This window comes from Pelodiscus sinensis, chromosome 4, assembly GCF_049634645.1.
Source record: "Pelodiscus sinensis isolate JC-2024 chromosome 4, ASM4963464v1, whole genome shotgun sequence".
NCBI lineage: Eukaryota > Metazoa > Chordata > Testudines > Trionychidae > Pelodiscus > Pelodiscus sinensis.
The window spans coordinates 88,110,816-88,135,148 of record NC_134714.1 but is presented as its reverse complement, the minus strand read 5'-3'; the positions used below and the strand labels follow the sequence as shown (position 1 = coordinate 88,135,148).

Below are 24,333 nucleotides of genomic sequence, written 5' to 3'. Positions count from 1 at the left end.
CTTTTGCACTGTACAAGAGGTAGAATACTTAGGCACGATGGAGTACAGAAAGGCTGTAACTTCTTTGAATATCCTTGTTTCTCTGGCTTTAAAAATGAAAACCGAAGGCACTATTTATCAGTAATGTACTTACTACATAGTTTGGATATAATGTTTTCGTATGAGATTCTTGAAACACTTTAAAGTAAGCTTCATGCAATTCTTGTAAAGTAGAGAAGTGGTTGACCTTTTTACGGACGCTAAAAAGAAGATAAAGTGGTGTGATGATTTGCCTTGGGTCGCAGAGGCAGTCTAGTACTTTCACCTCAAGGCTAGCCTTCCTCTTGGACAATCTTTTGGTTTCTTGGTCCAAATTATATTTTTACAGAATTACAGTATATTAAAACTTGTCCTCTTTCTGTGCAATTGCCTGTGAGTAGATCCTTCTCATTAATCCATTTTATTGTGCTTAAACACTCTTCTAAAGTTCGTCCTTTAAAATAAATGCTTCCAATCCACATTACTCTACATTGTGAAGTGTTACTAATTTTACAGAACATAAAACTCAAGAAATGTGATGCTAACACTATTCAGTCACGCTAGTTTTTGTTGCATTATATTTCATATTCCTTTTTTGGGGGGGGGGGGGGGGGAGGTATTGTCTTATCTTTCCTATCTGTAGAAGTCTAGTTTTCTGGAGTCATATAAATAATCACACAGAATTTAAAACCATTATTTGGCCCCACCCATCACTTATCTCATTGTAATTACTGGAGTTTTGCATTGCTTTTGCAAATGTTTATTTTACAGTGAATTAATCAACTTCAAAAGAAAACATATCACCCAGGCCTTAAACTTTTTTTAGATTGATACAAGAAGAAAAGGAAAATACAGAGCAGCGGGCAGAGGAAATTGAAAACAGAGTTGGTAGCGGGAGTCTAGATAACAATGGACGATTTCGGTCAATGAACTCCATTCCCCTTCCTTTTATCGGTGGTTCCCTTGCCGGTTCCTCTCCTCCTGGCAGTGGCCATTCCACACCAAGGCGGATCCCACGTAGTCCAGCTCGGGAAGTGGACAGACTAGGTATCATGACACTAGTAAGTATCACATTTTTTTCTTTACAATAAAAAAAAAAATCTGCATCCTGAATAATAAGCCAAGTATACTTTGTCCCTTTTCACTTGTTTCCTTTCCCCTCCTACATCAGGTTCAAAACTGCTGGTCTTAACTTTCAGAAAGTCTCAAAAATATTGGTATCTCTGTGTTTTGCCTATATTTCTTACCTACATGCTGTCATCTTCTCCAGGTCTTACTCTGTGTTGCCTCTTGTCCCTGAGAGAACTTACTCCTTTTCCTCCAAATCTTGGTGCACCAACTATTTACATTCTTCTTTCTTAAGTTTATTCAAACTCTACATATTTTATTGCTACCTGTTGGTCATAATCCACATTTCTACTTAATATTTCACATACTTGTATGAAATTTGTATTTGTTAAAGCCATAATCTTGAAAATTAATGATTAAGTGCATAGACATTTTAAATCTAGAGCTATGAAATTAACTGAAATATATCTATTTGAACTAGCAATTTATAGAGGAAATGTTTCAAACAAGTCCTATTTGAAATATTTTCTTTGCAAAAATTGACTCAAAAATGAGTTTCACAGCTGGTACTTACTGCCAAGGCTTTCTCTCCCAATGCAGCGTGACTTTTTAAAATCTAGTTTTAGTGAGCAAAAATAAGCTGCAAATCCTACAGCATCTAAAAGTCTTCATGAAATTTAGTGTTCAATAGCAACTGAAACTATTGATTTCACTTAAGTTACAACTCCCAATATTTAAACGAATTGATCAAGTAAGGTGTGGTAGTATTTATCTGAGCTATTGGTTTATGCAATAACTGAATATTTTTTTAAAAGTGTAGTAAATCTAAAGATCTTAAACATCCATCAGAATTACGCAAGCAAGATACGGGATTTTTATTAATTTCTGTTGTGAATAATGGATTTTTTAAAAAAATTAGTTTCCTAATAAAAATCCACTTGTTCATGAACATTAGTGAACATTAAACCTGTTAGCTTGAATTAAGCTCATGTCATTGTATCAAATTATATTAGAGATAAAAGTGCTGCCTTGTTTTACTGACATTACTTGTCTTTTTTTTTCAGACTTATGAAATACAAGCTTTTTTAATCACGATTCATAAATTCAGTGTTGGAACTGTTTTAAGTGTAAACTGGTGAACTAAAAGCTTGTAGATTTCTTTAACAAAAACTGTCTGACAGTCTATATTTTTTACCACTGTTGTTCATTTTTTGCAAGGGTGTCTTTTTTTTTTTTTAATTTTATTTTATCCATCCCAACCAGAGATGTTAAAACATGTGTAACTGCTGTATTTTTCAGCAATTACACGTTTACATGCGAGGGGAGGGGGAGCTGAAGCCAATGCTCCTGGGGAGCCAGCTTTTAAGCCAGCTCCTCATGAGCACTGCCTCCTCCTCCCTTGCATGGGAGGCAGTAATGTGGGGGATGAGGGGAAATCAGCTCGGCGGGAGCCTGTATATGCAGGGAGTCAGCTTGAAAACAGGCTCCCCATGTGTATCAGCTCCTTCCTGCTCCTCTCCCCCACCCCCACGCTGCTACCTCTGTGGGAGGCAGTGCGGTGGGGGCAGGCAGCTCTCTGCGCACACTGGTTTATGCCCTTCTCTGCCACACTGTTGCCTCCCATGAGGGGCTGTGTGTAGCTGAGAGGGTTAACCAATTAGCACAGTTTCATTGGTTAACTGTGTACTCGGGTCTAGATTAATCTGTGTTTGTATTCATTTTTCTCCTCTGTTTCACCTCTAAAATAATTATAAGATTAAGATTTTCTTTATAGGGCATGGATGATCTCCTTGGGTAGTATTTAAATAGCACAGTTAGACCATGAACCCATGTATATTTTATATTTGATACCTCTTTCAGGGTTATCTAATACATAGTGGGAAGTCTCAAAGAGTAAATTGAGTTTTCACTACAATTTGATTAGCTTGTTTTGCTATACAATAGAATAACATTGATAATTGAAACAGAAATATTTTAATATAAGATTGAGTAAATCTTTATGCATTTACCATGCTTAGCTAGCATATTTTTAATTCTAATCAACTTGGCAAGTCATTTGACCAGTAATGTAATACCAATCACCCCACATTGTATTTGACCATAGCCAGTATTGTTAGATATATCCTCAATGAGAATACCTTGATGTTGCTTGGTAGCTTACCATTTTTATTGCATCATGGTGTCATTCTGTATTTTTAGTATTCAAATTGTTTTGCATTTTTCTGAATTAAAATAATTCAAGTAATTTGCTTTTTTGTAATTGGGTGTAAGTATCTACCTAATGCCTCGTGGAGCCCATAAAGTTGTACTCTTCTTTTTATCTCCTGATACTTTTCTAGTATTAATTCTCTAAAGTATTTGACTATTTTTGAATTACTTGTTAATATCTGACCCCTTACTTGGCAAGTTCATTTTGAACCAATTGCCCAAATCTGCCATATCTTTATAAGCTATAAAACAAATTCCTTCTTGCAGCCAGTGACGGTGCTTGTAACCAGCTAGTCTCAGTGTTATCTGTTGCACTTAACTTGTTGAACTATGTTTTCCCAGTAAATAGTTTCTATTGTTAACCAGCTTACTCTTCTAAGTAGTTAGTGTAGGTCCCATAGGCTATATCTAGACTACAGGGTTTTTTTTGAAAAAAGTGGCCTTAAAAAAAACAAAACAAAAAAACCTTCACCTATATCTAGACTGCTGCCGCGTTCTTTCGAAATTAAATCAAAAGAACACAGTGGTTTTTTCGACAGTGGTAAACCTCATTTTATGAGGAAGAATGCCTTATTTCAAAAGAGCTCATTCAAAAAAAGATGTTCTTGACCGCAAACAGGGCTTTTTTCGAAAGAGAGCATCCAGATTGCCTCGGTGCTCTCTTTCGAAAAAGCAGATCACTTTTTCGAAAGTCGTGGCTGTCTAAACGATCTCTTTCAAAAGAAACTTTTTTGAAAAAGCTTCTTTCGAAAGAAGCGTATAGTCTCGACATACCCATAGGGACTTAACCTTGAGTTAGGGCATGTCCTGTTCCCTGGACTTCAAGTTGTGCTGCAATTGTAAACGGCCTATGCCAGTGAGTGATTCACACACCGACTATATTTGCATGGTTAGGAGAGGCTCATAGAAGTGATAGGTGCCACTTTTGCTAGTCCTTCAAGCCTCTCATCGAGAAGGAGGGACATTCATTTAAGGCTCTCTTAACAGAATCTGCCTCATTGCCAGTGTGTGAGCACTCGGATTTGGGATCGAGCAATAGCATTTCTTGTCGATGCTAGTCCCACCTACCCTGGTAGTTGTGGGACTGTGCCATAAAGGAAAGCTGTCGATGGCACTGCTCCATTCTCCAGCGGAATGTCAAAGGCCCCACCACTTCATGGTGAAAGCTTCAGAGCTCATGTCCCAGGCAAAGAAGACAGCAAGCAGGACTTCCCAGGACTTCAATGCAAATCTCCTGAAGCACGCCCGGTATGGACAGTACACTTGTGACTGGTATTCTCCACAACCCAAGCATCGTTCAAGGGACAGATCCACAGCGCAGCACCGTTTACCATGCTGGCACTGTCCCAGGCCTTGTGTTTCCTGCAGCATGTCCATGAGGAGCACAGGGGTTGGTGGCTCCACTCCGCTTTGCAGCACCTCTTTGTCTGACCAGTACTGATCTTGAGCCCACTACAAGTCAGCTGGCCACCATCGTCCACACTGCAGATCCCCTAGTGGATGAGGCTCCTTGGAGGATTGTTCTTGTCATTGCTCTGCATTTAGGGTATGGGTGTGGGTATCCGTGACTAGCACGTAGCACCATGTCGATATCCCAGCCTGGGTTCCTGGTCCCCCCGCTCCACATACTCTGTCAGCCTGACCTTGGACCAGGCCTCTAGTGTAAGCATCTTTTTCTTCACCTCTGGTACTGCAGACAGGCCCACAGACTGCCAGGTGATCACAGGCCTGGCCATTTCAGTGGTACCCCTGGAACCCAAGGAGATTCCCTGTGCCGTCCCAGGTTTCATGCTCGGTAGCTGGTATGTCAATGGTACAGTCCACCTACTCAGCCTCTGCTAAATGCCCTCTGGCACTCAAGGCTTCCAAAGCGCTCTCACTGCAGGTGGAGCAGGCAATGGAGACTCAGACTGTCTCCCCTGAGAAAGTTTCCACGGTGCATGCCTCTACCTCCTCCTTGCCTGACGAGGCAATCATGGGTCCCCCTCCAATAATACCATTAGACGATGCTCAAGCTGACCAGGAGTTCCTCAAGAAGTCAGCTACCAACTTAAACCTCCGGGCAGAGGAATTTGAGCAGCCTGAGAATACTCTTTAGGATGTTGGGAAAAGCTGTTTTGTCCAGGGTTGCCTTACATTTTTATGATGGAGAGGCCAAGATAATCATGTTTCTATGGTAAACACCCGCCTCCATTCCCCCGATAACTAAGTGGGTGGTACGCAAGTACTTTGTCCCAGCTAAGGGGCACGAGTAACTCTACTTCCACCTAGCACCCATCTCCATGGTGGTGGAAGCATAGGTACTTCCACCTGTTCCACTCAACCCAACTCCTCCTGCTCTAAGGTCTCACTCCAAGCAGTCTCTTTGAGGGTATAATCAAGGATGACGTATCTCTCAGGTCACCAGATCCTTCTCCTGTGACATTTTCACACTGCCCGTGCTCTTTCCTCCAGGCCTGTCTCTCTATAACTATGGGCTGGTGGGTCTTCAGTATTGTACAGAAGAGCTATATACTTCAGCTCTCATCCGCACACCCTCTCTGCCCCTCTTCAGGGACCCTTCTCATGAGACACTCCTGCAGGAAGTTGAGAGATTGCTCAGACTGGGGGCAGTGGAAGAGGTTCCACATTGCTATTAGAAACAAGGGTTTTATTTCTGCTACTTTTTTATCTCAAAGGCGAAAGGGGGTCCTGCCCCATTCTGGACCTGCGTGGGTTCAACTATTACCTGGTGAGGCTTAAGTTTCTTATGATGTCCCTGGCCTCTACCATTCCCTGTTTAGATCCACGAGTTTAGTACACTGCCTTTGATCCCAGGGACACTTACTTCCAAATTGCCATATTCGAGTGACACAGATGCTTCCTGTGGTTCACGGTGAGGGCGACCCACTACCAGTTCACAGTTCTCCTTGCCATGGCCCCTTGGGTTTTTATCAAATGTATGTCGGTGATGGCCACCCACCTGAGGCAATGAGGGGAGCAGATGTATTCTTGCCTGGAAAATTGGCTCAGCAAAAGCTCCAAGATCTGCATGCATGTGACTCTTCTACTCTATCTGTGTCACTGCCTCGACCTCTTGATAAGCACAGAAAAGTCACAGTTAGTGCTGATTCAATTTATAGAGTTTTTAGGAATGGTGCTAGATTTGACCCTGGCAAGGGTCTTTCTCCGTCTGGACAGGCTGAGTGCTTCACCGGCTGCTACAGCAGGGTATGTCTTCAGCTTTTCAGGCACATGGCAGTCTCCTCTTATGCGGTTAAGTACACCAGACTCCAGATGTATCCCCTTAAGCCATGGCTGGCATCAGTCTATACTCTCTCCAGACTCCCCCTGGACAGGGTAAGCCAGTCCTCTCCCTCTGCTCTCTTGCCTGGTGGACAGATCCTGAAAACCTTCTGAAGGGAGTACTGTTCTGAGCCCCTTTTCAGTCCCTCAAACTTGCATTGGATGTGTCGGACCTGGGCTGAGGCACCCATCTCCGGGATGCCCACACCCAGGGTTTGTGGACCCACAGGAAACTCTCCTCTACATAAGTGTCAAGGAGCTGCGGGCAGTTTGCATGGCATGCGAGGTCTTTCTCCCTCACCTGGTGGGCAGGGCGGAAACCTTCTAGCCAATCAGCTGGGCAGCGAGTTCGCCTCTCGCCACAACTGCGCTCTTTCCTCAAATCACTGCTATGCTCTTCCAGAAGTGGGGTACTCCCTAGGCGCATCTCTTTGCCACAGTGCACAATACAAATCTTCTGCCCCAGTCGCTGAGTGGACAGTGGGTCCCTGGGAGATCCCTTCACCATCCTGTGATTGGGTGTCCTGTTCTGTGCATTTCCGCTGATCCCTCTGATCCCACTCATCACCAACATCCTGGGCAAAAGTCAATCTGGACAAGATCAAGATGATTCTTGTTGTGCCAGCGTGGCCCCACCAGCCCTGATGTGTCACTTTGCTGAGCCTCACGGAATCCTTCCTCCCCTCCCCCCCCCCCCCCCCCGGTAACTCCTGCTGCTTTGCTTGGACCTGCTCTCTCAGGACCAACGCTACTTTCTTCACCCAGACATACCATCGCTCCCCCTCGCAGCGTGGCTACTCTGTGGTTGACAGTGGAGGAGTGTTCCTGCTCTCGTTTGGTTTAGCAGGTCCTGCTGGGAAGCCATAAGCAGTCGATGAAGCAGACTTATGGAGTCAAATGGACCAGGTTTTCAGTGTGTTTTCAAACCAATGGCTCCCTTCTGTCCTGGATCTCTGAGTTGCAGGCCTTGATTTCAGAGCCCCTGTACATAGTCCTGTATAAAAAGAAGGTGCAGCTGTGACCCCACCCTGACTTCCTACCTAAAGCGTTCTCCACTTTTCGTATGGGTCAGGACATTTTCCTCCCTGTCTTCTCCCCAAAGCCTCATTAGACCACTGAGGTGAGATGGCTGCGTGCCCTGAATGTTCAGAGGGCCCTCGTGTTCTGCATTGACACAACAAAACTGTCTGCAGATTGCTCCAACTCTTTGTATAGTGGAAGAAAGGCCTCCTGGTATCCACACAAAGGATCTCTAATAGTATAACCTTCTGCATTACGATAGTCTCTCTGTTGGCAGGTGCTCAGATGCCTCCACTTATCAGGACCCACTAGACCAGAGCGTAAGCTTCCTTAGCGGCCTTCGTCACCAATGCTGGCACAACTACTGCCATTATTTTGGACTTTTCAGGATTACTGCTGCAATGCATCTGCTTATATAAGGTGGAGACAAGGGAACAAAAATCAAAACTCTCAGAATTAAGAATTTTAAAAATTCATAGGCTCTAACTTGGACAGCATAAAAACTTACTTCAGTCCCTTCCTTGAACATCTTCCATTACGTGGTTAATGGAGAGTCTTTGCTCAAGTATTCTCATTATTTTAAAAAAAAAATAGAAGCAAAACTTAATTTACTAGTTTTCCTGTTGAGAATGTTTTTTCTGTTTCCTCCTTTAATTTTGCCTTGTATGGATGAAATATTATCTGCTAAAATAACTAGTTAGGTACCTACAGTGTTTCTGTTAAAAACCTTGATTTCCAGTGGTATGGTAATAAAATATTTTGCAGCTGGAGAGCATCTCTGCTTCCTTCCACATATGTTCTTTTATGTTATCTTCTCCCTAATATGTTTGCATCTGTGCTAACGTTTTGAGTTTGTGCTACAGAGTTTGCAATAAATCTGTTTTCTCTTGATTTCTTTTCTTTGCATGCATCTGTCAGCCTAGTGATTTAAGGAAACACCGTAGAAAGGTAAACGCTTTAGCCATATGGTGAAGTTCTTTTGTTATGTCATAGCCATAATGTGTTGATGTAAATGAGATCCCTTGCAATAATTTCATATATTTGAATAGTTGCAAATTATTTCATGTTCACATTTAATCTTTGCTATTAAATGTCATTAAATTAATAATTTTAATGATGTTGGGAGTAAGGAAATTAAGAGCAAGATGACCTTCTATAGAGGAAACAGTAATTTAGCTTGAGAGACTTTTACCCCAAGTTAAAGGTGCAGTATGTTACCCATTTGCAGTAGCTATTCCTCTATCTTTGTTCACTGAATTTTTGAAGATTACCGTCATAGAAAGGCAGCAAGTGGGGGGAGGGGGAGAGCAGGAGCTAGTGCTGGGATGACCCAGTAAAACAGTTTTCCCCCTCAGCACAGTCTCTGACGGGGGGCAGGGGAGGCAGAAGCACAACGGAAAATGGTGCAAGCAGGGTTTGAAGCCCCTACCGGGCTCTTGTACATTTCAAAAGCAGAAGTGCCTCAGGGAGCATGGGGCAAGCAAGGACTCAATTAGTCCCCACTTGCACTGTGTTCTCTGCGGCGCCCCCCTTGCTGCCTCTGAGACAAAAGCTGGTTCACTCCAGCACCATCTCCAGGATGCTGCCTGCTTCCTCCCCTCCCGCCCCCCGGTCCAGCTGCCTGTATCAGAGATAGTAGGGGGGTGATATAGGGGACGTTGCTGTGAAGCAGCCCCATCCACAGAGGTCCCAGTGGGGAGCTGCCCTCCCCCACATTGACAAGGGCTGTTGCCGTTAAGCAACCCTATTCCTGGCAGCCGGGTCTGCTCTGGCGCTAGCCCCTATTCGCAGTGAATAGGGGCTGCTGGACTCAGTGCGAGCTGGAACCGAGCAGTCCTGGGCTAGGGATGTAAGCAACTAATCAACTAGTTGACTATCTGATAAGCAAAATCTTATCGGATAGTCAATTAGTCGCTCCCACCCCTGCTTACTGTTTCTATCAGAAAGAGGGGTGGGGAGAAGAGAAGGAGATGCTGAGGGGAGCCAGCTTAAGAGTCCCCCACTGGCCCCAGACTCCACACAACATTTCAATCTTTGAAATACACAAGAGGTCGTGCTGGGGCTCCTGTACATTTCAAAGGCGGAATGCTGCAGGCACTTCCACCTTTGAAATGTAGCAACAGCTGAGCGGACTCTTGCTACATTTCAAAGCGGATGCACAGTGTCCCGGCTAAAGTCAGGTCCTCTGGAGCTGCCCATGCTGTTACTCTGTGGAAGCACTTATCGACTAATCGTATAGTAGATACAAATTATATCGACTGTACTATTAGCCAGATAATTACATTTTAACATCCTTAAGTAAGAGTAGAAATGATGGCTCCAGAATAAAAAAACTTGGAGCAATCTTATCATTATCAAGTGAAAAAGTAATAAAATACATTTTCTTTTAATTCTTCATATAGTATTAATGTAGGTCTCATGCTAGAAATTAATTTTTCATTCTTTCTCCCTTAGTCTCCAGTTTCTGGGGAAGAAGTACGTGATGACAAGACCACAATAAAATGTGAGACATCTCCACCATCTTCACCTCGATCCCTGCATTTAGATAGAATTCATAAAGGAGCTTTGCATACAGTGAGCCATGAAGACATCAGAGACATAAGAAAGTAAGTAAACCAGATAGCAGAAAATATTAGGTTAAAAGTGGGGTAATATAGCTAAGGCTTAGATTCTTCTTGTAGTGATTGCTCTTTTTGGTTCCTAGTAGGTGTATGCGTGCCAAGTGCACAGTCTTTGGAAGGTTTTTCCCATAGAAGTACCCATCAGGTCAGCTGGAGTGACGCCATTATGGTGCTGTATACAGGCCACTGCCAACCCCGCCACCTGCTCAGTTCCTTCTTACTGCCAGTGACAGTGGTTGGAGTTTCCTTCTCTTGCCTTGGCAAGCGGTTGCCTAGTACTCTTGTATCTACTCTTTGTATAAAGTTGTTTTTCAATAAGTGTTAATTTGTTAAAGTTATAGGGGTTAGATTAGTTACATAAAGCTTTTTTTCTTCTTAGTTTTGCCCTCTCCCGGGGACTGGCGCAGGTTCTGGTCCCAGAGCTTCAAACCCTGTGTTTCTTGTCAGAAACCTATGCCAACAGGAGACTATCACGAATCTTGCCATAAGTGCTTGGGAGGGGCACACCTAACAGACAAATGCCAGAGCTGTAGGAGTTTCTGTCCTCCCACTAAAAAAGAAAGGACTTCAGGCTATAACTCCTTCTTATGGAGTCAGCACTTTACCTTCAGCCAGTGCAGTTGAACACAGCAATTAAACCAGCCTCCATGTGCAGCACACTGTTCTCCATGCAGGACAGTTCAACTCCTCCTTTGGTGCCCAAGACTTTAGGCATCGCCACTCTCCATCGGTGACTGGCACAACACCATCTCAGCACCGTTCTCCAGTGTCTCATAAAAGGCAAAAGTGAGTCGCTTACTACCAGAGGTGATAAGACTAATGGAGTGCATCATGCATCAGGATTCTCCATGATGCCCCAGGAGTAGCCTCGCTGTTGACTCTAGCACCATTTGAGTCCAGTCCATGTCAGCTCCTCGGCAAGGGAGAGCCTCATGGGGGACTTAAATATGCCTTCCCCCTAACACGTTCAAGGCAATGTGAGGCCTCATTGAGTTGACAGCCCTAGAGTCTCTATGTAGAACTTTGTTTCAAATGAATCTGGGCCATTCTAGGGCACTGGCACAATCAAGAGGTAAGCCTACCATGCCGTACCAATGGTCTCCCTTACCTCACTGATTTCCTTGGGACTGCTCTCCGGACCACTGGAACTGCATCACCTTGCTCATCATGGTCAGGCTTAACCTCAGACTTGGAGCTAGACTCCTATGTATCGAGGTGAGACCTGCAGCATTCAAGATGCTCTCACAGGGAGCAACCTCTCCAGGCACTGATGATACCCTAGGCACCTCATTGGCAATCCCCAGTGCAACGGCTTTTCTGGATGCCCTGCACATACTACCAAGCCCATGGTCTCAGTTCCTGGTCTGTTTTCTTGGCCTTGGCAGGAAAGCACCACCACCCGCTTCTCTAGCAAGAGAACCCCGAAGAGGATCAGAGGATGATGTCCCAGTAGGCTTACACAGTGCTTTATCAGCTGGCCTGATGATTGTCATCCAGCCCAGCTCTGCAACTGGCATTGCAGCAAGCACTCAGCCTGTCACCACAGTCTACCTGGCCCCACAACAGGCACATGGCCAGCCACCCAACCCAGCACCGCAGTTGGAGCACAGCACCACGATAGGCACCCAATCTGGCACTGCAATCAGACACAGGCCATCAGCTGGCTACAAGGGTCACTAGCAGATTGGTCCTGCCTCCCATACCACTGGCCTCCTGGGAGATGAAAGGTCAAGAGAACCTGGGATTGGTGGGTGCTTCATCATTGTCCTCTCCGGATGAGGCAGTAGCAGGTTCAGCCATGGATAATGGGGCCCACTAAGAGTTACTCAGGGTGGTAGTTCAAAACTTGGACCTTCAAGCCAAGGAGGTGGCAGAAAAAATCAATCCCATGGTCGATATCCTCACCCAGAAGGGCCTTCTAGGATGGCATTGCTACTGATCAAAACAATTTTCAACTTCAAAAAGATCTTATGTGCCTTCATTCCTCCCACAGCAAGAAGGGTTAGTACTACTTTGTGCCCTCAAAAGGTTATGAGTGTTTATTCCTCCACAATCATGCACTCTGGTTGTAGATGCAGCTAACCTCAAGGAGAGATATGAGCAGCAGAATGCCCCCCTCTCCCCCCAACCCCAAAATCAAGAGAGACAAAAAAAGATGGACCTCTCTGGCCACATGATCTATTGGGGCAGAGGGAGGGGAGGGATTATCCATCTTTAGAATTTCGACCCAACAAGTGGAGCTGAACCAATAGTTGTAATTTTGGGGCCAACTTGGACAAATTTAAAGAGCTCCTCCCTGCAGACTTTCCCTCTGAGTTCACAACCATCTTGGAGGAGAGAGAGATCATTGTCAGACCTCTAATGCCAGGCTGCATTAGATTCTGGGGTCTCTATAGCCTGCTTCATGTCCACGGGCGTTGTGCAGGAGCTCATGGCTGCAAGTCTCTGGCCTGCCTCCAGAACTACATCATACGATACAGGACTTGCCCTTTGATGGCACAGGACTTTTGCTGAGGAAACCAGTTCCAGGCTCCAGATCCTGAAGGACACAAGGACAACCTTAAAAATCTCTGGGCCTCCATACACCAGCCTCATAAAGCAAGGGTTTTAAGCCACAGTCTCTGCCTCATTACTATCCTTCCCCAGCACAGGCATGACTATAGTAGGATGGGTGGCCAAAAAAATAGAAGACGGCCAAGCTCTTCCAGCAATCAGGGCCAGGGCTCAGCAAGACAGTCTTCAGTCCCCTTAAAGAGTCTTTGAAAGTGTCAGAAGAGCAGCCATACTGGGTGAGACCATAGGTCCATCTAGCCCTGTATCCTGTCTGCCGACAGTGGCCAGTACCAGATGCCCCAGAGGCAGTGAACAGAAACAGATAATCAAGTGATCCCTTTCCTTCCATCCATTTCCAGCCCCTGACAAACAGAGACGAGGGACACAATTCCTACCCATCCTGTTAATAAAGTATCGATGGACCTAAACTCTGTCTGGGAATGATGCACAGATCCTTATATGTCAGATTCTTATGTTTGGAAACTTCATCTGATTTCTACTGGGCTTGGATCCAGATCACCTCAGATATCTGGGCTATAAGCACAATGGAACTTGGATATTCCATGAATTCTCCTCCCATTCACCCTCTCCATTTCTCTTCAGGACCCTTCTCATGAGCAGGAAGTGCCAGCAGTTTTGCTTCTTCCTCAATCACAACCAGGATTCACTGGTAGATATTTTCCTTACTCCATGAAGGGTTTGCTTACACATTCCCACCATTTCCTATCATCCATAAAGTCCTCAAGATCAGTCAGGACAAAGCATTGGTAATTCTCATACCCTTGGCTTGGCCCTGGAAGCATTGGTTCACCACATTGCTAGACCTCTTAGTGGCCACACCCATACATCTGCCCCTGGTTCTGGATCTTATCACTCAGGAAGACTGTCAGCTTCCAATACCCCAACCCAGAGTCCGTTCGCCTCATGGCCTGGAATCTCCATGGCTAAATCCCTTGGAGCTAGTGTATTTGGGCATGGTCAGAGAAGTCCTCCTAGGTAGCAGGAAGCCTTCTACCTGTGCCACTTACCTGCCATCTGGCCTCTACAAAAGGCCAAAGGAGACCTCCATTACAGTTATCCTGGACTTTCTACTTCATCTAAAGCAGCAGGGCCTAGCAGCAGCTTTGCTAAAGGTGCACTTTTTAGCTATTTCAGCATTCCACTCCAGCTCAGAAGGGTAACTCAGTGGTAGGCTGCTTCTTAAACGGTCTGGACAGACTCTGCCCTCATGTGAGGCAGCTGATTCCCCTGTGAGCTCTTAACCTTATGCTAAGTTAATGGGGCCTCCCTTTGAGTTGTTAGCAGCCTGCTCCTTCCTCTGTCTTTGTTGGAAGGTAGTTTTCCTGATTGCTATCATGTCAGCCAGAAGGGTATCGGACCTTAAGGTCTTGGCATCGGTCACCTTAAACAATATTTATAAGGATACAGGGTTCAGCTTTGATTATGCCATGCCTTCCTGACTAAGGTGGTTGCATCATTTATGCTAATCAGGATGTTTTTCAACAGATTTCTTACCCAAAGCCACATGCAACCAACAAGGAGTGGTCACTCCCTTCCCTGGATGTTAGATATGCTCTTGCTTTCTATATAGAACACACTAAACCCTTTAGAAAAATCTACTCAGCTGTTCATCACTGTCACAGGCAGAATTAAGGGCCTTCCTCTTTCCTCCCAGAAGATTTCTTCTCTGATAACGGCATGCATTAGAACCTGCTAGGACCTGGCCAATGTCCCAGCTCCTCCCTTAATCACACATTCTGCATGAGCACAAGAATTGTCTACTGCATTGCTGGCTCATGTTCCCATCCAGGGTGTGGTGTAGTCAGTACCTTGCTAGTTGCTGTGCTTGAGCTGTGGGCTGTGGATGACCCCTACTGGCCTCGGTCTATAAGCACTGCCCAGCGGGGGGGGAGGGGCGGGGGGCGTCTTGAGGGCCCCCATGACAGTGACTGAACCAGTTCTACTGGTTAAGGGAAGGAATGGAACAAAAGAAGTGAGTGTTGGGGGAAGGGTCAGTTCTCTGGCTGGAATCATGAAAGAGAGAGACTACGGAGGGGAGCTGGGAGTCTAAGGGCCGAGGCACCCATCTCAAGGGGTCTGAGCCATCCTGTCCCAGACTCCTGTAGCCATGTCATGTCTAGGCTGCACTGTACCCTGGAAAAGCAATAAACCCTCTCTATTCTGGCTGGCAGGGTCTGTTCTTGCTGCTACAGGGCTGCATGATCAGAGGGACCCCCAACTTGCCGTCACACAGGGTATCTGCCAGGCAGCAAACAAAAAACAGCAGGTTCTCCGTTCTCACATTTATATCTCACTATGCCATTATTCAGCAAGCCATAGTGGTGTCACTCCAGGGGTCTCAATGGCCAACCCAACAGGTGCTGCTAGGGGAAAAAACCTTGTGATAACTGGGCACATAATGGGCACACACCTACCTGGAATGGACATGAGCAATACATCTTGAAGAACAAGTTACAAGAGGTAGGTAACTTTATTATTCACCAACTTTTTAAAAAAAAGTTGCGATTCAGATCATGTGAGTTTTAAGAAGTTATTTTAAAAACTTCTGAAAAGTCAAACTAATTGGAAAAGTCAGAATATGTCAGTTGATTTGCTAAAGGTATTTATTTTAGCAGTCCCCTTGGCACATTCATTACTGGCAGTGGGTTTTATATCAGAGTTTTCAGGTACAGGTTACACCTCCCAAATCTGGGATTCTCTCATCCAACAACTTCCATGGCTCGGCAGGAGCAAGGATGTTCCTGGATGAGAGAGCCCAGGGCAGGAGGACCAGCAGCCGGGAGCCTGGTGCAACCCTGCCAGTTCGCTAGCAGCAGGGTCACAGCAGCTTGGGAGGAGAGCGATTGGGGGCTGTATGCCGCCCAGCAGCGGAGCCCAGACCACAGTAGCCCAAGAAGGGGAGTCTGGCTAGGTTGCATCAGCCTGGGATGTGGCGGGGTGTAGCAGTGTGATTGGAACTGCCTGCTGCCCTGCATTGGGGCCAGGTGCAATCTGGCAGAATCAGCGCAGCTGTTCACCAGTGGGGCTGGAGCTGCCCAGCCAGCTGGCAGACACCCGCAGCCACGCTGACGGAGCTGGCACTGGAGAGGGGTAATGGGATGAAGGGTTGGTATCAGGGGACCTCCCCTTGTCCATCAAATTCCATCATCTGAGACCAGTCAGGTCCCGAGGATGCTGGACAAGAGAGGGTCTAACCTGTAATACTATTTTCCTTTTTTTTTTTTAAATCATTTTACGTAAAATGTATATTATAGAGAAGAAAAGTGGATGAAAGGAAGCTGGAATTCCAGTTTATTATGCCACTCATTTCTAAATCTGTGCTTAAATTAATCTATGACCATCTGAACTTGGTAGGAAAACTGACATCTAGTGGATTGTAATATACATAACAATAAAAGAGTTGAAGTTGTTTTCCATTGGTTAGTCACCCTAATAAGATTCCTTAATATGAAAAGGAGTAGAATGTTGCATTTTTTTAAAATTTATGCTCCATTTAACCTTTTGATATGTCTTCTGGTAATGCTTTTCACATCTTTTGTGATGAAAAATGTTTAAAAACTGGAAATTAATTTGATGTAATTTGACAATTTTCATTAGCTTCCACCAAAACGTCAAATTGCCATAAAAATGTAGTGTGCTGACAGTAGTGATTATGCATTCTTTTACAGACTAAAAGAAGCTTGTTTTTCTCTAAAGTTCTACAGGTTCTCAAGATGGGCAAGTAAGCAATCCCAGTAGTAGTAATAGCAGCCAGGATTCCCTTCACAAAGCTCCTAAAAAGAAGGGGATCAAATCCTCTATAGGTCGCTTGTTTGGTAAGAAAGAAAAGGGTCGACCTGGACAGACCAGCAAAGAGTCTTTGGGACAAGGTTGGTTTGTTATCTTCTAGCTAGTGTATTATGAGTAGTATAAATGGAAGGAAAGACTGTCTCATTTTGAACATTTTTAATGTGTTTTTCTAGGTAATGAATATTTTAGATGTCTAGGTGCATGACTCATGGTGAGAGAATAAAGATATTCTGAAGTGCTTGTTCATGTCTCATATTCAAATACCACATGCTTTAGGTATCTCTGGAAAAAAGAGCTACTTTTTAATTTTTTCTCCTTATCACATTTCATTAGTAAAATGAGTTACCAATAGAAACATAATTGGACAATTACAGCTCACCAGTAATATTACTAAGTACTAATTACTTTGTTGTACAGAAATAGTATAATTATGCTGGTTTATAACAATACATTCAAGGTAAAATAAAGAAAAAGTCACTAAGTGCCTTTTTTAAAAATTCCTTGTAGTTGGTTCAACAGAGACAGACAATTCATCTCAGGATGCCTTAGGACTCAGCAAACTTGGGGGACAGGTGGAAAAAAATAGAAAACTACAGAAAAAGTAAGTTATTAAATATGTAATTTAGGGGAAATTAAATAATTTACTTGCTTAAAGGAAAAATTCCAAATACTATGCCCAAAACAGTATCAAGCCTTATTAGGTCTTGCAGACTTCTTTTTCACATACATCTCCAATCTAATGTGTTTAAAAATGGGGTGTAGTCCTGCCACACTTGAGCTGATGGCACATAGCACTAAAATCACTATTGTAAAATGAACTTTGGAAAAATAAAAATGGGCTTAGTAATAGAGATGTTAAATTTAGATTAATTGGCTAATCGAATAGTCGATGCAATTTGCATCAACTATTCCATTAGTCAATAAGGGCACCTTTTAAGCTGGCTACCCCCAGCACCGGCTCCTGCTCTCCCCCCTCCCCCCTTGCTGTCTCTGATACAGAGGCAGCAAGGGGGAGGGCAGAGTCTAGTTGAATAGTGACTTGACTACCTGATAAGCCTAAAGGTTTACATCCCTAGTGTGAGGGGCAGAGGAGCTCCAGGAGGCCTGGAAGGGGTGTGGCCTTGGATGGAAGCGTGGAGTTAAGGGCAACCAGCCCTCATCACCTTTCCCAGCCCGCCAATGGTGATTTAAAGAGCTCAGGGCTCTGGTTGGAACAGCCCCCTCCACCTGCCACAGCTGGGCTGGAGTGACCTGTGTTGTGGGCGAGGGCTACTCCAGCCCAGCTGCTTCCAACCCCATGCTGAGCTGCCAGATAGCAGCCTGCACACGGCGTAGTGATGGTGGCTGGGAGTCAGCAGCCTAGCGCAGGGAGGTATTTCTTACTGTTGCCTTCTCTGCTGCTGCTTCCTCACTCCCTACCCTGTCGCCGACTCCTAGCCCACAAGCCTATGTAGGCTGGGAATTGGCAGCCCAGCAGCCCTATGTGGCCAGAGCAGCCCTCTGACTGTGACAGGCTGTGGGCGGAAGGCTGCTCCAAGGTAATCAATTAACTGGTTTCCTGATCACATCCCTACTGCGCGTAAACTTAATTCTCCCTTGCAAGCAGTATGTGGAAATATTTATAAATAAGCATGGAAGGGAATTTGGGGAATACATCAGATATTTTATAGGAAACCTAGTGAAACTTTTAAAATTAGTCTTTACAAATGGTTCCTATGACAAAGTAACATGTTGTAATAGTTGTAAAGCATTTTAATTCACTGAAATAGCAAATTTGCTACATTAGCAGTAAATAATTTCTGTTTTAACCAGTCTCTCATCAGCATACATTTATGATTCTCAACCATTTCTACCAGATCTCTTTGAAATCCAACTCCAAATTACATGAGGTCTCCCTCTCATTTAGCAAGGACAGGGTGAATACAGCCAGTTGAAGCATGTTTAGAAACTCCGGCATAAAACATGTTTTAGTTCCAAAAAAGTAAGACAGCATTTCTGCAAGACTGAAATTCATGCTCATCATGCCAGTGTGCATTTGGTATGGTCTTGTCCTCTTTTCAGATACCTTACAGTGTCTGTAAGATTGCTAAAAAAGGAAAGGTGGACAAAGGAAACAAAATACCAGTGTTAAATAAATGAAACCTAGAGCTAAATTACTTTTTCAATCATACTTTCTCTTAATTTAATAACTTTCTATAATTTTAGACATGAATTGCTTGAGGAAGCTAGAAGGCAAGGTCTGCCTTTTGCACAATGGGATGGCCCTACTGTAGTGGTGTGGCTAGAGGTAAGTGATCCCATTTTAAAGCATAAGGTACCTATAGAGGAGACTCTTGTCGTGTTTTTAATAACTTGAAGATTTGAAGAAACATGTGTATTTACAAATGCTACTGACATATTGTTTTCTATTTGCCAGTTATGGGTAGGAATGCCTGCGTGGTACGTGGCTGCTTGCCGAGCCAATGTGAAAAGTGGTGCCATCATGTCTGCCTTGTCTGATACGGAAATACAGCGTGAAATTGGAATCAGTAATCCTCTACACAGGTTGAAATTGAGGCTTGCCATTCAAGAGATCATGTCACTAACAAGTCCATCTGCCCCTCCTACATCAAGAACGGTAAGAAAAAAATTGGAAGTAACATATTCTGGTGGGAGAGAAATCCCTGTTAAAACAGTGTCAAACAGAAGTTTCTTCAGAAGGTTCCAGAATTCTAATGAAAGAATTTTGAGGGTGGAAATTTTGAGTTTTTAAGAGAAACTTTTCAAAATTACCTTAAATTGAAAATGACCACATAACCATTTTAAAATGGTTGTTTACCAAAAAAACTCTAATGTGGAATAATTATCATACAAGTTTTTAACACATTTTTACTGCTAAAAATATTGGTAATTTAAAGCAGATATGATATACTATTGTAGAAATTGAGTGAAGAAGTTACTGGTTTTTTGTATAGGAGAAGGTCGGTTATTTTTCATCTCAACATGACAATATGTTTAAATAAGGGATTATTAAGAATAGTCCTATGTTTATTAAGAATAAGTGTAATTTGCCAGGAATATTACATTTTTATTAGCTAAAGGAATAGAACGTACATATAAGTAACTATGTTGTAAATTGAAGATGCTTTAATTTTATAATTTTTAAAGATTGAGTGAGTTGCAATCAGAGAGAAACTCAGCTGAATGAGTGATAGGAATTCTGGGCAATGGCAGCATCTCAGTGTAATTGATTATAAATTGTGACTATTGCCACGAGAAACCCTCTGACTTTTATTGGCTCTATGTGGTTGTAATGGTCCATCTACAAGTACCCAGGGATGGGATTAGTGCTTATAATTGGCATATTGCATATATGCTCTAAATCATGCAAAGCAAATTATTTTAAACAGTGGCAATTGTACAGCAAAATTCAAAGTGTTTTTATAATTGGATGAGATATTCCAGTAAAAGCAGAGAATTGAATTATTAAATGTTGCTCTGCCTTGTGCTATTACTTGGAAGCACTGATGCCTCTCGGAAAATACTGGAAAAAATCCTGACTAAAGGATATTCTGATGATGATTTATTCTCCTTCCCCTTTTTATGTTGCTTGAGACACTGTAAAAACAAAAACCTTGATGCTGCTGACAACTTTATATTTAATTTAAAGTCAAAGAATTTTGACAGATTGGCTACGTCTAGACTGGCCCCTTCTTCGGAAGAGGCATGCTAATTTCTAACTTTGGAATAGGGAAATCCGCGGGGGATTTAAATATCCCCCGCGGGATTTAAATAAACATGGCCGCCGCTTTTTTCCAGATTGGGGAAAAGCCGGAAAAGAGCGTCAAGCATGGCGCGATCCTCTGGAATAAAGCCCTTTTCCGGAGGATCTCTTATTCCTACTTGCAAGTCTGGACGCTCTTTTCCGGCTTTTCCCCAAGCCGGGAAAAAAGCGGCGGCCGTGTTTATTTAAATCCCGCGGGGGATATTTAAATCCCCCGCGGATTTCCCTATTCCAAAGTTAGAAATCAGAAGAAGGGGCCAGTCTAGACGTAGCCATTATGTCATAATGGGATGAATTAAGAGAGGAATGAGCAACAGGAAAAAATATATAATCCATGCAAATGTTAGTAATTTAGGAAAAAGTGGAAAAATTTCTAAACAATATAATCCGTATAGTTGGCTTTAATACTATGTCTTTTAAAATGTTTATTCATAGCTTTTCCAGAAGGTAGTAATGTTTCTTAAAGTAGAATGTCTTTTATATTAGGTAATGGGTTCTTTTGGCTCGCACTTAGTATGTTTATGCAGATGTGGAAAAATTGTTCTAATAAAAAGAGCCGTATTTGTTTACATAACTTAAGTCTGATTTTGGTATGTTAAACCTTGCATTGATCTCACTCTCTGCATTCATATTGCACAATGTGGTATATTTACTTGAATGGGAGTTACCATATATTCTGGCGTATAAGATGACTTTTTATGCTAAAAAACATCCCCCAAAAATCGGGGGTCGTCTTATACGCCGGGTATACAGGCAGCTCCCGACTTGCAGGTACGAATGGGGCTTTTCTCGCCCCGGAGGACACGGACTGCGGGACCTCGCGGTCCCGCCGCCCCTGTACTCCGGGGCAAGAAAAGCTGCTCCGCGTCTCCCTGGTCTGCAGACCAGGAAGACGCGGAGCAAAGCCGCGGAGGGGCTCCGGCAGCGGGGCAGCCCAGGCGCGCCGTGGCTGTCCCACTGCCGGCGTTCTCAGAGGCTTTGCTCCCGGTGCCCCTGGTCTGCTGGGGACCGTCTCCAGCAGACCAGGGACACCGGGAGCAAAGCCGCAGCCGTGGCGGGGTCCCGCGCCTCTGAGGCTTTGCCGGAGCAAAGCCTCAGAAGCATGGCACCCCGCCGCCGCTTCGGCTTTGCTCCCGGTGCCCCTGGTCTGCTGGGCACCGTCTCCAGCAGACCAGGGACACCGGGAGTAAAGCTGGGGAGGCGGAGGGGCGCTAGGGTGCTGCCGGTTGGCCTCTTAAGGGGGGGTAGTCTTATACGGCGAGTATAAGACGAAAACCTATCTTTTAACTAATAAATTAGGGGGTCGTCTTATACGCCCAGTTGCCTTATACGCCGGAAAATACGGTATGTGGATCTTGCCCCGCATGGTTATTCTGACTACCATATTTCTGGATATATTTCGGGCTTGAACAGAGAACAAATGATTATTGCAGGAGCTTCTTATTAATACTGGTAGTAATTTCAGCAAAATGAATGACATTTAATAGATTAATATTACTACCCACTGAAAATTGTGACAGAAAAAAAATTCAAAAATGCTTTTAAAAGTGTAGAATTACAAAAATGTTTAATAAAAAACTAAGATTGCAATTTTGTTAGATTTATTGTCCAGACATACATGTACCATACCAAAGGAAAAAATGTAGTTAAAGAGAACTAATATAAGAGAGACATTATTAAAATGAATATTTAGAATTTTGTTCAACATTATGGTTCTTGTCATAGTTGATTTATTAATCACATCAGTGTAAACTATTTAACACACTTTGTGATTGTTAAATAATCTTTGAAGGAAGATGTCCCATGTCAGTGTACCTTTAGTCTACATAATCATTTTAAGTAAATTTGTACTTCAACTTTAGAAACCATTGCTTTTGCCCATGCCTGCTCCTTATATGTACCTATTGCTTATATATTCTGCAACCTTTCCTCTTTGTTACTGCTTTCCTTTCACTGGATGTGATTGGTTCACTGTGGGGTCATATTAGACCACGGGAAATGTCTGGGTAACACATGAAGAAATGGAAAATCTTACAGCCACGCCACAAACGGTTAGTTACAGCACTGCAACTTCTGTTCTTTATGGTGCTTTTCCCACTTTTTGATTGCTTGAATCATGTGCCTTTTAGCCTTCCAAAAGAATGAAAGTATTAAAAAGCTTAAGTATTTTGGATTATGGCTTCCTTTAGATACTAACCCTATATGACTCTCTAATTCACACTTTACTCTTTTCCCTTGGGGACAAAATCAAAAACAAAATCAACATTGATTCTTATTGCAGGCAGACTGACTGTGTGTGTACAGCCAAGTTAATTTATTTGCACATGAATTTCTTCTTTTCAGAAAACCCAGTCAGTACAAGCATTTTCCTACTTGCAGTGAATGTTGTATTTGTTTTTAAATGCATGCTGCTTGGTTTCTTTAGATTTTTTTGCATGCCATAAAGATATTGTATATGCACTAAATTTTAACTTTTCTCATAGTACTAAACTTATAAATACTAATATTTGTGTGTTCTTTTGCTTTTCTAACCACATAACATCAGGAAGATGAGGAGGGAAGCTGGGCTCAGGTTGGAGATTTTATGTAACTTCTTATACAGTATATGTAAAGCAAGACAGTACAATTAGAGTATGAATGATCATTTTTGTTTTCCTCTGAGAATGTTTTGATAATCTAAATTGGTAGATGATATTACTAACCTTACAAATTGGCAGTGTGGTTCTCTGACTATTTTGTAGTTCATTCAATTTAAAATTTGCTGACACATGAACAAATTCAAAGAACATTTTGTTTAGAAGATGTTCAGACTTTGATGGTGGCCATCACAGCAGAGTCTATAAATGTATACTGTTTATCTTTCCTCTTAATTTCCAAGGCTATTTCATATAACAGGAATATTGAATATTCCTTTCCTTTTTATTGTTTATCACTTAAAGTACTTGCCCTTGTGTGACATCCTAATAAGTTAATGGGAAAACTATTTTCTTTCAAAGTAGTGGTCTGTGACTTTGTGGACTAAATAGCAGAACAGATCAGATGGTTAGAGAACTGGTTTAACACACAGTAATTCCTTATTGCGTCTAAAACTGAAGTTCTATCTTGATCCTGGCTCTGTCAGGACAATGGCTCAAGGAAAGTACTTAACTGTTATGGAAGACCCTAACACAATCTTACCACTAACATGATCATTGATTAAGTTCTGTCATTACAGAGATGCTAAATAGTCTATATATAAATATAGGGCTCGCCAAGCCGCACGGAGCCCTGCTCGCCAGCCGCGTGGTTCTATGAGTTGCGCATGCACAGATCGCGCTGTGCCGGCTTGTAATCTACTCACCACGGGCGAATAGATTACATGATTTGTTGAGCTGTGTGTGTGTGTGTGTGTGTGTGTGTGTGTGTGTGTGTGTGTGTATATATGCGCGCACACACACACACACACACACACACACACACAGGCAGTCCCCGAGTTACGCGGATCCGACTTATGTTACGAACGGGGCCCTCTCCCTGGTCTCCAGCAGACCAGGGAGAGGAAGCAAAGCGGCGGGACACGCGGGCAGCCCAGACGCGTCTGGTCTGTCCGCTGCCCACGTGCTCCGCGGCTTTGTTCTGCTTTGCTCCCCGTCTCCCTGGTCTGCAGACCAGGGGGACGGGGAGCAAAGCGGCGGGACACGCGGGCAGACCAGGGAGACGGGGAGCAAAGCAGAGCAAAGCCGCGGAGCCCGAGGGCAGCAGGACAGCCACGGCGCGTCTGGGCTGTCCCGCTGCCCCCGTGCTCCGCGGCTTTGCTCCGGACGCCTGTGGTACAGCAGCTAGGGCGCTGCCGGTTGGTCCCATAGCACCGCTCTGGGCGCTACTGGACCAACCCAACAACACCCTAGCTGCTCTGCCCCAGGCATCCCCAAGTCAGCCGCTGCTGAAACTGACCAGTGGCTGACTACAGGAAGCCCCTGCCCCGGGCTTCCTGGAATCAGCCGCTGA

At 43.8% G+C, this 24,333-nt stretch overlaps 1 protein-coding gene across 7 annotated transcripts in view; it reads left to right on the top strand.

Moving 5' to 3' along the window:
* PPFIA1 (PPFI scaffold protein A1) overlaps positions 1-24,333 on the top strand; it is a 113,579-nt gene that overhangs the window by 56,968 nt on the left and 32,278 nt on the right. For 4 of the 7 annotated variants that reach the window (XM_075927703.1, XM_075927702.1, XM_014577505.2 and 1 more), the window contains 7 exons: positions 845-1,079; positions 10,054-10,205; positions 16,491-16,663; positions 17,091-17,184; positions 18,789-18,870; positions 19,000-19,200; positions 22,335-22,397. In XM_075927703.1, coding sequence (XP_075783818.1) covers positions 845-1,079; positions 10,054-10,205; positions 16,491-16,663; positions 17,091-17,184; positions 18,789-18,870; positions 19,000-19,200; positions 22,335-22,397 — 1,000 coding nt within the window. Of the gene's footprint in view, positions 1-844; positions 1,080-10,053; positions 10,206-16,490; positions 16,664-17,090; positions 17,185-18,788; positions 18,871-18,999; positions 19,201-22,334; positions 22,398-22,891; positions 23,730-24,333 lie in introns of those variants that run through there. The other 3 variants (XM_075927705.1, XM_075927704.1, XM_006131049.3) reach the window with 3 other exon arrangements.